The sequence below is a fragment of the Phalaenopsis equestris genome, unplaced genomic scaffold (genome assembly GCF_001263595.1).
Source record: "Phalaenopsis equestris unplaced genomic scaffold, ASM126359v1 Scaffold000834, whole genome shotgun sequence".
NCBI classification, from domain to species: domain Eukaryota; kingdom Viridiplantae; phylum Streptophyta; class Magnoliopsida; order Asparagales; family Orchidaceae; genus Phalaenopsis; species Phalaenopsis equestris.
In genome coordinates this window covers 409,151-424,431 of record NW_018165274.1, presented here as the reverse complement: position 1 = coordinate 424,431, position 15,281 = coordinate 409,151, and the positions used below count along the sequence as shown (strand labels likewise).

At 37.0% G+C, this 15,281-nt stretch overlaps 1 protein-coding gene across 1 annotated transcript in view; it reads right to left on the bottom strand.

The window, feature by feature from the left end:
• Positions 1-517: 517 nt before the first annotated feature.
• The window catches only part of LOC110031493, a 47,157-nt gene continuing 32,393 nt past the window's right edge, over positions 518-15,281 (bottom strand). The window contains exons 7-10 of the mRNA XM_020734714.1: positions 9,191-9,447; positions 3,596-3,608; positions 1,222-1,301; positions 518-1,110 (exon numbers count right to left, since the gene is read on the bottom strand). Of these exons, the coding sequence (XP_020590373.1) occupies positions 996-1,110; positions 1,222-1,301; positions 3,596-3,608; positions 9,191-9,447 (465 nt within the window). The 3' untranslated portion in view covers positions 518-995. The remainder of the gene's footprint in view (positions 1,111-1,221; positions 1,302-3,595; positions 3,609-9,190; positions 9,448-15,281) is intronic.

The following is a 15,281-nucleotide window of genomic DNA, read 5'->3' as shown; positions in this document are numbered from 1 at the left end:
TATATATATATATATATATAATATTTTTGTTCATAACCTCTAACCTATGCATAAAAATATGTAGTTCACTTATAAAAAATTACTTTGTTGGAGTCTAAAATTTCTTTTGAAAATACATGCCTCGAGAGTTAGAGCTGAGAGAAGGATGAGAGAGAGAACAAATCGGTTAGAGAATTCATGGTAGAGAAGACCAAAAAAAAAAAACCTTTTTATTCATCTTTTGACTCCCTGTTTATAAGTCATTTGTATAATTATGAAAATGAGGGAACAATTACGGAAACCAACCTTAATACAATTAATGTGAATGTAATGGTCAAGTTGTGTTACAATCTAAACATAATGCAACAACTATCAGTTGGTCGACGAGCTATGTTCGATCGACCGAACTGGTCAGTCGAGTGCCGGTCGCCTCTGTCGAGGTGAAACAATCGGTCAATTCATGTAGGCCGACCAGCCCTATAAGTGACTTCAGATGACGGGAATCACAAGCGAAATCCTCCAATTGGATCTGCCAACATTGTATGTCAGTCAACTCGACCGAGTTGTCGGTCATTAGTTCAGATCATGCTCATTTGCTGCTATCGTTCCTGCTAGTTTGATCTCTTTGAGATTTGTGCTTGCACTTTCGGTGCATACACAATAATAGTAGTGATTATTTTGACATGATGTTTGAAGTCCTGAGTGGCATGTTTGTACATATAGAAATTTTGGTGTTTGATATCCAAAGTAAATAAAAACTTTGTGGTATGGAGAAGACCACCCCATTAGTAGATTATCTATTCACTCAATGAAATATACCTAATATGTTAAAAACTTCATGTAGACCTATTTTAATTAGGATTTAGGTAGATGCTTATCCATAATAAAATTAAAATTAGGAAGATTTACATACATGCTATCTTAGTTATGAAATACCAATTTGTTGGATTGATATATTGAGGACTATATGATCAAATAAAAGGTATAACAAATGATAATAAAATGAAGAATATAACCTATTTATATCCAACTTCTTGCATCAAATGCCGGTAGCTCCTTCCTCGTATAATACGCTGCCACATGAATGAGATGTAATCTTGAAAGCTCATTTGCATTATTTCCTGTACATGCCTGAAACATAAAACATATTTGTGTAATGAATATAAAAGTCATAGTTTAGGTGTTAGATATGTAAATACAGATGAATTAAAATGTAAATTCAAAGAAAAAAAAAAAACTCACCATCTCACAATACATCTTTGAAATCCAACTGTGATTGGGCGTATGAAAGATGGATCCCTTTGTTGATAGAGTAAACCAACCTATAATAGATGTGTCAAATGCACTTCTAACGAGGACTGGGGAGTTAGAAGCTGGATTTAATTGCAAAAATAAATTTAATGGATTTTACAATAATTCACATTCATATGATAGAATTTTGAATAGATAAATCTTTATATTTATTTACAATGCATTAATGGCTTAATTGCATCAAAGTATCTCCAAAAAAAATGTGAATTTTGCTTTAGATTAAGTTAATGCAAGTGGTATGTTTAATGTGGTTTTAGATAATATGAAAGTACCCTAAAGTTAATATAAAGATTTAAATGTGCTATGTATATATGTACATCCCCCTTTATTTTAAGGGGCCATTACATAAATACCGACCAATACATATGTATTTACATATCTAACACCAAGAATTTAATGTCTATATTTGTACCACCAAAGTTTTCATATCATATCAAAAATACCACCATTTTAATTTAAAAAAAATGAAATATACCTCAGTTAAGGTTCAGAGTCTGACGAGCATGTTCATCACGTATTATAACACAAACACAAAAACATACATATTAAATATCATAAAAAGGTATCAAGGAAATCAAAGTAAGAGAAGATAGAAAATCATGATATCATGAGTGAATGGTAGATAGCTCTGGAGAGATAAATTAAAAAGTATAAAAATACACACTCAAAAAAATAGGAAATTAAGATACATCGAGTTACCTCATAATAAGCGCTTAGTTTAATGTTCCCAGTTTGATCAAAACTCAAAGATAACACACAAACAAATATACATTCTAATCACAAGATAACACTTAAGTTGTCTCCCAAGTAGCGCTTGATTTTATAGCCTCGACCTAACATGATCAAATCATTCTTAAGTTTTTTTCCTCCAAAATCTAATTTTATTTAAGTAGCCCTTAATCAATCTCCCGAATTTTTTATTATCCTAAAGAATTTCCTAAGTCATCAAATTTTTATGTGAATTCTTCTCTAAGCCCTTATTCAGAATTTCCTAAAACTTTTAAATCTCAGTTCTACAACACTCTGTTGGTGGATATGTGGGAAATTGAGTCAGACTACAAATCCTGAAAATATTTTCTTGATCTAAATCTCTCATAGTTAGCTTCCCTTTTTGTAAATTAATATTTGTCATTTCATTGATAAGAAAATGTCTAAATAGTATGATTGGGATGTCAATATCTTTCTTCATGTCTAGTATAATAAAATCTATTTGGAAGATAAACTTATTAATGTTAACTAAAACATCATCTATTACCCTATAGGATAGGAAAGAGAATGGTCAACTAATTGCTTGGTCATTGTGGTAGGTTGGGCTTTTCTTAATCAAGTATTTCTAAAGATAGACAATGACATAAGGTTGATACTGACCCTTAAATACCATAAAGCCTTCCAAAAAATACTTCTCTCATAGCACAAAGAATGATGGAACTACCTAGATCCTTAAGTTTTTGTGAAAGTTTTCTCTAAATAATGACATTGCATTATTTTGTTAGGGCCACAATCCCAAAACCACATTTTTTTGCTTCATGAATTTTGTATAACTAAGTATTGTTTTCTAAAGCATTAGCAAAAGGGATGTAAATTGAAAGCTATTTGAACATTTCTAGGAACTGCTGGTCTATTTTGTGCTTTTGGAGTCTCTGAGGCAAAGAGGGTGTTTGTCTATCTTGTCCTTTTTTAATAGGTGAGTCCAATTTTTCTATGTATGGGAAAATTTTTTTACGCAGCCAGCTGCACTCCGGATTCCAGCCATCAACGACTTCTCCACTTCCTCCAGCTGCAGTTCGACACCTCTACAGCGGCCTGACACTTCTCTGGCCTTCGCCGCAGTCGTTTGCCTTGCACCAACACCCCGGAGTTCCTTTTCATCAAGATTGTTTATGTCTTCGTTGTTGTGTCATTTGTTTACAATCATTTCTGCATTTTTGCTTTGTGTCGTTATTTTCCCTTCTTTTGACTCTTCATTATACTCTCATGTAATTAAGTAATAAAATATGTTGTCTTGCATCGTGGTTTGAGTTAACTCCAGTTATATAACATAGCTAGACCAGCCCTAATCCCATCCAAGGGTTTCTAACACCATCCCTTACCCAATCCACCACAACAAGTTTTTTTTCTTTCTTTCGTTTATTTTTTCTTTTCTTCCTTTTTTCCTTCTTTTCTTTTCTTCCACAGGTTCCAAACCGCCAACCATGCTGCCAAGGAAAAATATGTCTGACCCTAGCCGAGAAGAGATATCACGAGAACTCCGCCATCTTCAACAGAGACTTGCAGAACTCGAAGAGTTAACACAAGAGAAGGTTACCTCCGATAGGGATCTAGAGAGTCGAAGGGGAGAAAGAATTGACGATATGAATCCCTTCCAGGGGGAGACCTTCAGTGAAGACGAAAACGGGCCACAACATTTCGGAATACAATATCAGAGGAGACCTAAAGAGGAATATTTTAATCTCCCTTCGAGAAGATATCATTTGGAGGACACAGAGACTTCGACATCAAGATACTCTGCCAAAGTTCGAATGAGGCATGGATACAGATGAATTCATCGAATGACAACAAACAGTTGAGTGGATCTTCGAATACAAAGAGATACCCGAAGAGAGGCAGTCAAATTAGCTGCTATCACATTAAAGAAAGGTGTCTCCTTATGATGGGAGAATGTACAACGACAAAGGAGGTGAGAAGGCCGCAAAAAGATTATCAGGTGAGAGTAGATGAAGAAAATCATGCAGAAAAAATATCTTTCCTCTCGTTACCACCAGGAGAAGTAATTTGAAATTCCACAATCTGCAACAAAGAGACTTTTCAGCAGAGGGGTTCACAACTCAGATCGACTAATTACAGGTGAAATGCGATTTGACAGAGCCAGAAAAAAAATACAATAGTCACATATCTTGGGGGCTTGAAACCTAATATTAGATATGTGGTGCAGCTACAGCCGTACTGGACGCTGCGGGATGTCTAGACACTAGCATTGAAAGTGGAAATGTAGTAGCAGCAAAGTCGACAACTACCGCCAGCCAGACAACCACCCATAGTTAGAGACACTAGCAAGAGCACACCGTAGAAAATTGATTCAAATATGAAAAAAACCACCCATAGTGAGAAGGAGCCGACTATTGTGCCCGCCAGAAAATGCTTCAAATGCTACAGATTTGGACACAAAGCCTCTAGTTGCTCAATGAGCAGAGTTGTAACTTTTATCGAGTAGGGCGCCCTGGAAGAGGTTAGGGAGGAGCAGGAAGCTGAGGAACAAGATGAGGAGCATGAAATTCCACTATATGAGGAAGAAACACTTGTGATTTGACGGATTCTATAGATTGAGGACAGGAGAGATCTGCAGTGGCTTCGCCACAACATTTTTCTACACTTGTTGCACAGTGAACAAAAATGTATGCAGGCTTATCATCGACGGGGATAGCAACAAGAGCGTGCAAATGTTAGAGAAACTGGGATTCACAACTCAGAGGCATTCCCAGCCATATTCACTAAACCGACAATGCTTAGTAGAATTTTCAATAGCGAGTTAGCTGCAGGACTAGGTATCGTGTGATGTGGTCCCCATAGATGTTTCCCACCTTCTGCTAGGAAGACCGTGGCAATTTGACTGGAAGACTCAACATGATGGATTCAGAAACATGTATTCCTTCACCAAGCACGACAAACACCTCATTCTACTTCCTTCGCTAGAGCTCCAGGAAACAGGAGCCCATACCAACAAAATAGTGGGACCGGTATTAGCGACAAACGATTCTCTACCACCATGCGAAAAATTTAGTACCAGGAAATTGAACTGAGATGGATGTACGCTCGCAAGTGCTTTGGGAGACAGTACAATTGACATTGAAACCTAGGCCTTGCCAGAATGGATTAAAGATTAGGAACCAGAAACTTTGACGAACGAGGTCGAAGCTCCCCCAACCCCAACAGACTAGCGCGGGGTTTGTGGGCCGGTCCTCAAGGGCGGGGGGCTGAAGCCCTTTTCCTCTTCTTTTCTTCTTTTCTTACTTTCCTTCCTAGGCTCTTTCAAATTTAAATCCATTCCTAAATTCAGAGATCTAATTTTATTCTCCCTTCTTATTTTAAAAGTCTTTTCTAAAATTTGAAATCTAATTTTATTCTCCTTGTTTTAAATATTTCCTAAAATATGACTAGTCTCTTTATAAATAGGAGATGATAAGCTTGGAGCTAGGGGTCTTATTTTTAATATCTATCTTCAGGTTTTAGCCTTGGTATTTTTCCTTCGATGGTTGTGTCCAAAGTCAAGAAAGTGCTTCAGTTGTCCCTCGTCCGACTTGACCTTGGTATTTTTCCTTCGATGGTTGTGTCCAAAGTTAAGAAAGTGCTTCAGTTGTCCCTCGTCCGACTTGGTGATCATCTCCACGGGTTCGGGTGGTGCTCCGACTATAGCTCGACCACACCGAGATATTTATCTATCCGTCTACCCTCCTTGCTCCTATCCACCACTTCTCAGCCTTACAGCAGACCACAAAACCTCCTCCCCTACCTTCCTACCGGCCGCCACCATCTTTCTACAACTTCCCTGCAGGCCGAAGCCACTTTTGCCCCTTCCTAGCTCTTCCAGCTGCCTCTCGACCATCCTACCCGCTGCTCCTTTTCCTCCTCCAGTCGCTGCACCGCCTCCCTGCAGCTTCCCAACAAGCCACAGTCAGATGCACTCCAAATTCCAGCCATCGACAACTTCTCCACTTCATTCAGCTACAGTTCGACACCTCTACAGCTGCCTGACACATCTTCGACCTTCACCAGCACAATGGAGTTCCTCTTCGTCAAGATTGTTTATGTCTTCATTGTTGTGTCGTTTGTTTACAATCCTTTCTGAATTTTTGCTTTGTGTGGTTATTTTCCATTCTTTTGAGTCTTCATAGTATCTTTATCTAATTTAGTAATAAAATTTGTCTTGCATCGTGGTTTGGGTTAACTTCGGTATAATTATGTGTGCACAACTTACCACTATCTGCTAGCTTTAATTTGTTTCATAAATCTTCTGCATAAATTCTGAAGTGTCTTATTGATACACCTCTTATCCTCTAATCATAAGGAAATGTGTAAAAGTACTAGGGACGTCCCACTTTAAAAAGGTTGTATGAGATAGCCAGTGAAAATTATGAGAGGACCTAAATATCATAAATATATTATGGGATGTGTAATTAAATATGAAAATTATGGGATGTGTAATTAAATATGAAAATTATGGGATGTGTAATTAAATATATATATATTTTTTTTGAAAAAAACCCAATGAAGGAAAATTATGGGATGTGTAATTAAATATATATATATATATTTTGAAAAAAACCCAATGAAGAATATATTAATATGGAAAAGATACAGAAATGTTGTATAAGAGAACCTAAAAGAAAATCTAACTCACACAATACAGCACAGACCAAACCCAAATAAAACAAAGATACATAAAGGTAAAAAACTAAAAAGCCACAAAAGGGTGCAAAAGTACTAGGGACGTCCCACTTTAGTTCTCCCTCTGCCTCTAATCCTTGGAAGTGAGTCCGCTAACAAATTGCTAAGGCGAGTACCATTGCCCGTAGTAACCAACGTATCATCCATCAGATCCTGAGCTCAAGTAGGTCTCCATTTTTCTTCTTCCTCATGAATGTGTAGACTTGGCATTCCTCATCCGATGATTGACTCATCTGATCAGTAGATTCCAAATTTAGTCGGACAGGTGTAGGTTATTGCACATCATGATCCCCATGAGCCTGAGTAACATTAACAGCTTACTCGGCTTGATGAAGCGGTAGTGAAGCAGTAGAAGTATTGTCACTTGTATTATCGGTGATAGGTTCTAGAACAGGTGGAGTCTGAAGAAATCACCCTCTTCGTCACGATAGGAGGTTCCAAAGACAAGGGAGGTACAAATGGGGACTGAATGATTGTCATATTTCCTGCGAGAATAGTGACGTCTTCCAGGGTATCCTTTTCATGATCAATAGTGTCAATAACTTGGAGTGATCAGAAGGAGATGAAATCGCTGTCAGGCGGAGCACTGTGCTTTTTTGGTCTGAGTTGGGGGTGTAGATGGTGGCATTGAGAATTGGAGTGGTCAAACATTCGACAGTTTGAACAATACAAAGGAAAAAACCGACGGAAAATGTTCAATCTCTACATTCTGCCAATATCCATGTTGTTGTGTGCCCAATCAGATTTCCTCAGATGCGGGTGAAGTGATGTCTCTTTCAATAAGTACTTTGACTTCAGATGGACGAGAAAGATTAAAAGTAGGAATTTCTGTTTTGAGTGGCTTACCATAAACTGAGGCAATAGAGAACAACATTTTTTGAGTAAAATAATGAAATTTTAGACCATGAAGGCGAATCCAAATCGGAATAATTGGTGGTTCTGTCTACAGGTCAAAATCCATAAACTATTTTAGAATCTTCATTGCTCTGTTATCAATCCAAATTATCCTTCTAGCAAATAAGCGTGTGTAATCGTCTTCATTATTTAGTCGTATAAGCATGTGTCTTCCATCTAATAGTCCAATTTTTCACTCCCAAAAAAGGCGCATAAGCTCAAATTCCTTACGAATCAGCTCCATTTTGGGATGACAATAAAGAAATTTTCTGACCAAACTCAGTCGATAGGAGAGAGCACGATTTAGGTGTATTTGAAGCGTGGACACCCGCAAGTGCAACAACATAAGATCTGTCCGAAGCCATCCCCAATAGATGAAGGTGCGGCGTAGCAGAGCAGAGAAAAAATTGGACGGAGCGGAAACCTGAAACAGGGAGTGGCGAAGCTCCTGCGATCTCAGCTCGAGGGATAAGTTGGAAGGAGCAGAAACCCATAAGAGGGAAAAGGAGTGGAAACGAAGCCCCTGCGACCTCACAACAAACTAGAAGGAGCGGAAACCCGAAACGAGCGGGAGCGGCGAAGCCCCTGCGATTTCAGCTCGAGCCCGAGGACGAGAGGCGACAACTGGAAGGCGCGGAACGGAGCCCGACGCAGCCGACGCACGAGCAGAGGCGACTCGATTGACGAGCCGATGATGCACGAGCAGCAGACGAGGACACACGTCGACAGCAACGACAACGGCAAGGGAGTTTGATCGACGAAGAGAAGTAGTGAAGTAATAAACAAGGATAACCATGGTGAAACTCTAGCAGAGTGTGAGCGTATAATAACAGATAATAACAAATAATCTACATACTTTTTTCTACACTTCAAGTAGTTGCAATCAAAGAGAAAGGTGTGACAAATGCTTGGAATTTGTTGAGAGATTATTTTATTATTAAGCGAATTGGAACAGTTGTTGGAGCCGCCTTCACATTGTCCAATAGGTTACAAGCTCAATAATTGACATGATTATTATAATCTAGCCGACAAATTAAATTTGAAGTCAGATGAGAACTGCGAGATCTCAAGTTGAGCGAACTTAACTATAAAAGAAAGATTAGCATCCCACCTACCTCCTACACAATCTAAATGAGCTATCAGAAATGAAAAAAAAGGTCATTTACATACATACCACCCAATTCCTATATATTTACATATCCAACACATAAATTTTACTTTTTAAATTTATACCACCCAAAACTTTTATATCCATCAAAAACCATTATTTTATCTTTTAAAAGGTGGCATACACCTTGTCATGCATAGGTAAAATGATATCTGTAAAGATTGAAGTTTAGGTGTTAGAAATGTAGATATATAAGAATTGAGTGGTATGTATGTATAGATTACCAAAAGAAAAAAAAATCAATCTTCTTTCTCCACAATTCCTCCATGAATCTCCAATTTATCAATTATCAATCAATCATTATTTGCTGGTTGAAAGTAATCTTATCATTTTCATGATTGCAGAAAACAGAACTAAAGCTAGTGCAATTATTCGTTTTTATTAGTAATCAGTCACAATCTGCGTAAATCTAAATAGAAACTATCAGGGAAGATGCATACCCCGAACTCTGCATTGATCAGAGATTGAACAAAATCCATTAGTTGAATCTTGGCCCATTTCAAAGAAGCAACAGGATCATCAGTAGAAGGTGGATGTCTCCAAGGAGCACCAAAATGTAATTGTTCTTTTGGAATTTTTCCACTCCGTACATCAGAGGCAAATTTCTGCAAGATAGCTAATGCTGACTCCATGGCAGGATTGACCTCAGTCACCTAATAAAAAGAACAGCTGATTAAATTCTAATAGTCCGGTCCAGCATGGTCAGAAAATAATGGTCTGTCAGCAAAAAGAAAAAAAAAATCAGAAAACAACAAGCATGGTAATAAACAGTTGGGGAAATTTACATATATAACACAAACTTATGTATTTACATATCTAATACCAATTGTTTAATATAGGCACTTGTAACACTTGGGTGTCATAAAACTATGCATGAAAAGGTGTATGTCACTCTTAAAAAGACACTGATGATATTATATTTGATGTGATGTTAAAAATTTGAGTGGTATGCATGTAAAATATGAATGTTGAAGTGTTAGATTTGTAAATTTATAAGAATTGTGTGGTATGTCTGTAAATGCCCCAGAAATTTTCAATACACAGTGGCCAGAGCTGCATCATACAGTAACAAAAAAGAACCACTCGAGGGTAAAATTGCCTATAAAAGAAAAATTTACTCGTTCAGCAGCTATAATGGTCAAACGAAAAATCTAAAGAATAAAAAACATGATAACCACGACATGTCATTAAACAGATTTCCCGTTATTGCAGACAAAAGTAACAATCTGACATAAAGGCAATACCACGACTAATATAATAAAGAAACCGATCACGTATTGGCCATAATGAAGGCTTTAATTCTAATAGCAAAACAGAGAAATCAGAATCACTCTTCCGTAGCATGCCAGGATTTCTGAAATTATAACATGAGAATTTCAGCATCTTATATTTGTCTTCATTTGTTTAAATATCATTTGGCAATTGGTAAAGTAAGGAAGTCAATTGACTTCAAGGTTCGAATATAAACAAAAATAAATAAATAAATATTATTTAAATTTAAAAAAAACTAGTAACAATGACTGAAGATGACAGCTAGAGATGGATGTAAAAGAACCTGCGTCAATCCAATTAAATTTGACACCATCGTCATTAAAAAAAGAAATCGGAGCAGATAGCAATAACTCACAATACGTTATATTTGACTCAATTTTGAAAGAAGAAGATGGATATTACTTTTCTTTTCAACTTGGCAAGTAGCTCTTGTTGTCATTGGGACTTGCACTTCTCAGGTAACATGCAAAGCCACCAAAAAGGAATCCCAAACAATTTGGAATTGGGGACTAAAGTATGCAGCCCTTAATTTTTGCTTCAGACTGCCCAAGATGTGTAATGGTGGAATTCACAACTTCAATGCATCGATTCTCAGAGTTGATTTGAAGGAAGACGAGCAACTGGAGTAGAACATGTCACTATGAGATAATTTTGTGAGATTTTGGGATTTCCTTCTTTATTTAAGCACAGGTGTTGTTGGGATTTATGAAGTGGCAAGGTGTGCTCTTAATTTTGTGCACGTGATCATAACATGTTGAACCCAAATAGCATAAATTTTGTTGTCTTGCCTAATGATTCCCTTTTTGCTTTCCTTCTTTTTAGTGACACATCGAAATTGATCCTGGAGGCACTTTTGGTTTAAACTATTCAACAGTCTCATTACAAGGTTAATATCATAAAGTATCTTTAAATAATGGCAGTGAAGTTTAAGATTGAAAATTTTAATGGTTCAAAAGAAGGACTTCTAAAACCAAGATGCATCGTATTTTGTCCAATAAGATTTATGAAAATACTCTGAGAGTGTTTGAAAATTTAAGTAAATATTAGTGAAATAAAAGATAAAGGCTGATGAAAAAGCGCTTATGATTATCCAATGATGTTTGGTGGACAAGGTTTTGAGGGAGCTTAGAATCCAATGACAAATATTTAAGGCTCAAATTAGAACCATTGTTCATGACAAAAGCCACTCCAATTGCTTATGTCAGGTAGAAGATATGTACCTAATTTGAGGGTAAATCTCTACCTTTGGGTGTTTTAAGTGAAAGAGTGCAAATTTTTTTTTCCATTTGAGAAATATGACATCCTTAAGGTTTATGTAGATTGTTGGTTGTTATAAGAGTCAAAATCATAAGAAATGGAGAAAAATCTTTGTAGTAGGGTTCATATTCAAAGAATGTCTAAGTAATTCCTTTGCTTGCAAAGAAGCATCATATTTTAGCGAATCATAAAGAAATTAGGGTTTTAACAAGTAGAATCAATGACTGAAATGGTTTGCTTTAGTGAGGCAATGCATAAGTGACACTGTTATATGGTTCCTAGGCAGTTTGATAAAGCACAAACGGTGTTGGAAAATTTATAGGATTGATTAGGTGAGTGGCAAGGATAGATGGCAGCTGAAAACGGCGTGAATGGTGACGGGACATTAAACTTTCTCTCGGAGTCAAGAAATAAACTTTTGCCATCTTTTGCTCTCACACAATTGGGATGAAAATAACTTTTCTACTCTAGGTTGGGATGTGAGATCTACAAGTGCGGATTGATGCAATCCATCCCTCTATTGCCCTCGCAACTGCTCTCGCAGGATCAATACAAAAGCTGAGTGTTGCGGTTGAGTCTGGTCCTGCAACTATGCTCACATAATTGAGATGAAAATTATGGCTACAACTACGGTTGCTCTTGCTGATCTTACACAAACAAAAAAAGATGAGAAGAATGTAATGTGGTTGAGCCTAACGTCCCTTCGTGAATATTCAAGATTAAGATTATTTTAATATAGCATAGAGTAGTATAATTTCATAACATGATGTATTTTTGATAGACATTGCCTCAGCTAGTTCGAGCATAAAGCCTGGAAGCGTAAGCCTTAGATGAAGAAGGTGTAAGTCTCATTAGAGCCCTTGGCTTAAGGTTCGAAGCTTTTTTAGAAAGCAGCAGTTTGATGTGTGACTTGAGCCATGCTCCAAGAATTTTTTAATCCATGGAAGAGATAGTTTCAAAGTTGGAAAAACAATTCTAGAAAAAATTCAGTAGCACGAGATGGGCACTCGGGGTATAAAAATTCAATGATGGGTGGTGTACATTTTATTCAAAAGTACAACATTTGCATCAAATAAGGGTCTGTTTGGGGCAGCTGTTGATTATTTATAATCTGCTGATAAGCAGATTACTATGATAATCTGATAATCCGAAGATTATCAGAATAAGCTGGCTTGTTGTTTGAGACAACTTATTCAAAATAGATTATCAGAATAAGCTGGCTTGTTGTTTGAGGCAACTTATTCAAAATAGTTTACTGGGAGTTGTTGTTGGATAAATGACCATTCTGCCCTTGTTCGGTTAAAGCTGTTTGCAACAGAACTAAAATGAGAACAGAAGTATATAATACAAAACCCAGAAATCATCACATATTAGTTCAAAAGATAATATACAGTGCTCACACTCTCGTGAGTATTTAAAAAAACAAAAAAAATTAATTGTCAGGTTCTGAAAAAACAAACAAAAAAAGACGTGCAGATGAAAATAAAAGACTTGGCGGATCAGCTTCCACAGATAGCATCTGCGATTGACTTCCTCAAAGCAGTCATATCAGCCACACCCTCAGCGTCATGAACCCCAGATTCGCTAGAGTCAATCTAATCCTCATGGACTGAGGCCCAACCACAAATGCTGATGGTTCTTCAAAAACATTCAGTTCATTGTTACCAGCCATAGTAAAGTTTGTACCTGAACGTGAAGGATGTCGTCGGATGAAGTTATGAAGTGTCATTGTTGCGACCACAATATGCACATGATTTTGAAATAGACACGACGACATATCATGTAAGAAGACTCATTTCTTCTTTCAAACCCCAAACGTTCTTTCAATTACCCCGCGTAAAGAGGAGTGATGTTTGTTAAACATTTTTTTCCTGTCACGGATGGTGACGCTTGCTCAAAATCAGGAATATAGTATCTAGTGTATGGATGTACTTCAGATAGTTCCAACATCAACCAAATAGTATTTTCTTATTATGGAAGATATTATTATTTGCAATAAATACCTATAACTTGTACTTTTATAAATCAAAACATACCTGAAGGCGGATGAGGAAAACCTTGCGATCTATTCCTCATTGCATAGGAGAGAATCCGACTGTCATGTGCACTCTCTTCTCAGCCCGCCATGACAAAAGTGAAACAAATGTTGAAGCCACATACCGCCAAAACATTTTGAGTAGTTGAACCACTACGACAAATGTACGTTACCTTGTCCCGACTAGGTAGTCGGGCATCGACGTGAGTACTGTCAATTGCACATATGCAGTTTTGTTTTACAACATTAGAAAAAAACATAAATTTGGAAGTAACATAAATAAACCAATAGTTACCTTCAAATAAGGCGTGTAACGGGAATCGTTGGCAATTTCCCCTAGAGTACTAGCAAATGATAGATCATCTGGTTTAACTATTTGAGTCGTCAAACGAACAAATGTATGTATGCCAAGCTAACAAGTGGTTGTACGCCTTTAACGATTTGGCATTGTCTGTGACACCGTAACGGAGGAGGGGGTTAAGTGGGTTTATTAAAAAAATTAATGTAAATCAAAATAAAAGTATGAAAGTGAGTTTATTACCTCCAAATTCTCAGCCAACCATTCCTCCAGTGCATCGATTGTCCGTTTAATGAGATCTCAACCCAAACCGGTATATCCACGTTTGAGCTCCTTCCAAATTTTTCATTCCTTATTCAATTGGTCTCATTTGTTTTTGATTTTTTTTTCTGTCGTAATCCCTGCTAGTCAATTCTTTAAACCACTTCGCAATATTTTGTCAATCTTCCTTATTAAAATACGTTGTTGGCCTATTTCTAAGTTTTATTTCTTTAATAAATAGATCGCAAAAAATATTTGTTACTTCTTTATCACATATAGCAGACGGACCCCTTCATTCGCCTCGAACATGTTGGCATTATAAAGAACTTAAAATATAAGTACCAAGTAAATAATGTAAGTCAACAAAAAAATTTATAAACATGATGCAAATTTCTCCGCATACAAACTATAGGAGAAAATTGTATTAAATTATGAGATAAAGAAACAAATCAAATTTATAAGCATGATACCAACTTCTTCCACATTACTTCTACGGCAATCATTAATTTACTTCCACAACCATCATCAATTTAAAACAATGGAACGAGAACCTTAACAAAAAACAGTGAGACAGGTACAACTGCAGCATGAAAGTGCTCTTTTACCAGTGCGTTATACTCGAAAATAACCAATGAATACAATTCACCAGCATACTACAAAATCTCATCAATATAGACATAGAAACTCATAAGTTTCATGCAATGAATTTTCCCTGTTAATGTTCGAACATTGATAAAGCAAATATCGTGCTTGAACCTCCATAATGTAAACATTCCTGTGCAAACTAATGAAAACAATTTCATAAATTTAGGCACAGCTGCTAGAAGCGGAACCCTCATGCCACAGATCCCAAGAACCCTCATATATCGCAACAAAAATTAAAAAAATTGTATTACTTCCATCTCCACCTCCCAAAAAAATCAGCACAAATGATAGAAATTAGCTTGCTTGGAACTCCACCTCCGAAATAAAGATGCAGAAAAATCGGAGTAACCCCCCTCAAGCCACAAATCCAAACCAAACTAGGATATACCCAAAAACCATTCATTCATATATCACACCAAAAGTTAAAAAATATATATTGCTTGCATCTCCAACTCACAAAAAACCAACAGAAAAGAGAACTTTCCAAGGATTGCAGGGGAAAACATATGTTATGAATCAGAAAGGAAAATCGAAAATGTTAGGGCTCGCAGGAAGGAAGGAGAGGGATATCAGGTATACTTTGCACCAATCTCAATCAAAGCAAAGGAGCATAGGAGGATCAGCGAGCCGAGGGAGATCTGCGAGGCGAGAGAGAGGCGAGGGAGATCGGCGATTCTCCTGAGCGACGATCTCCTGGAAAGCGCGAGCAGAGGAGATCG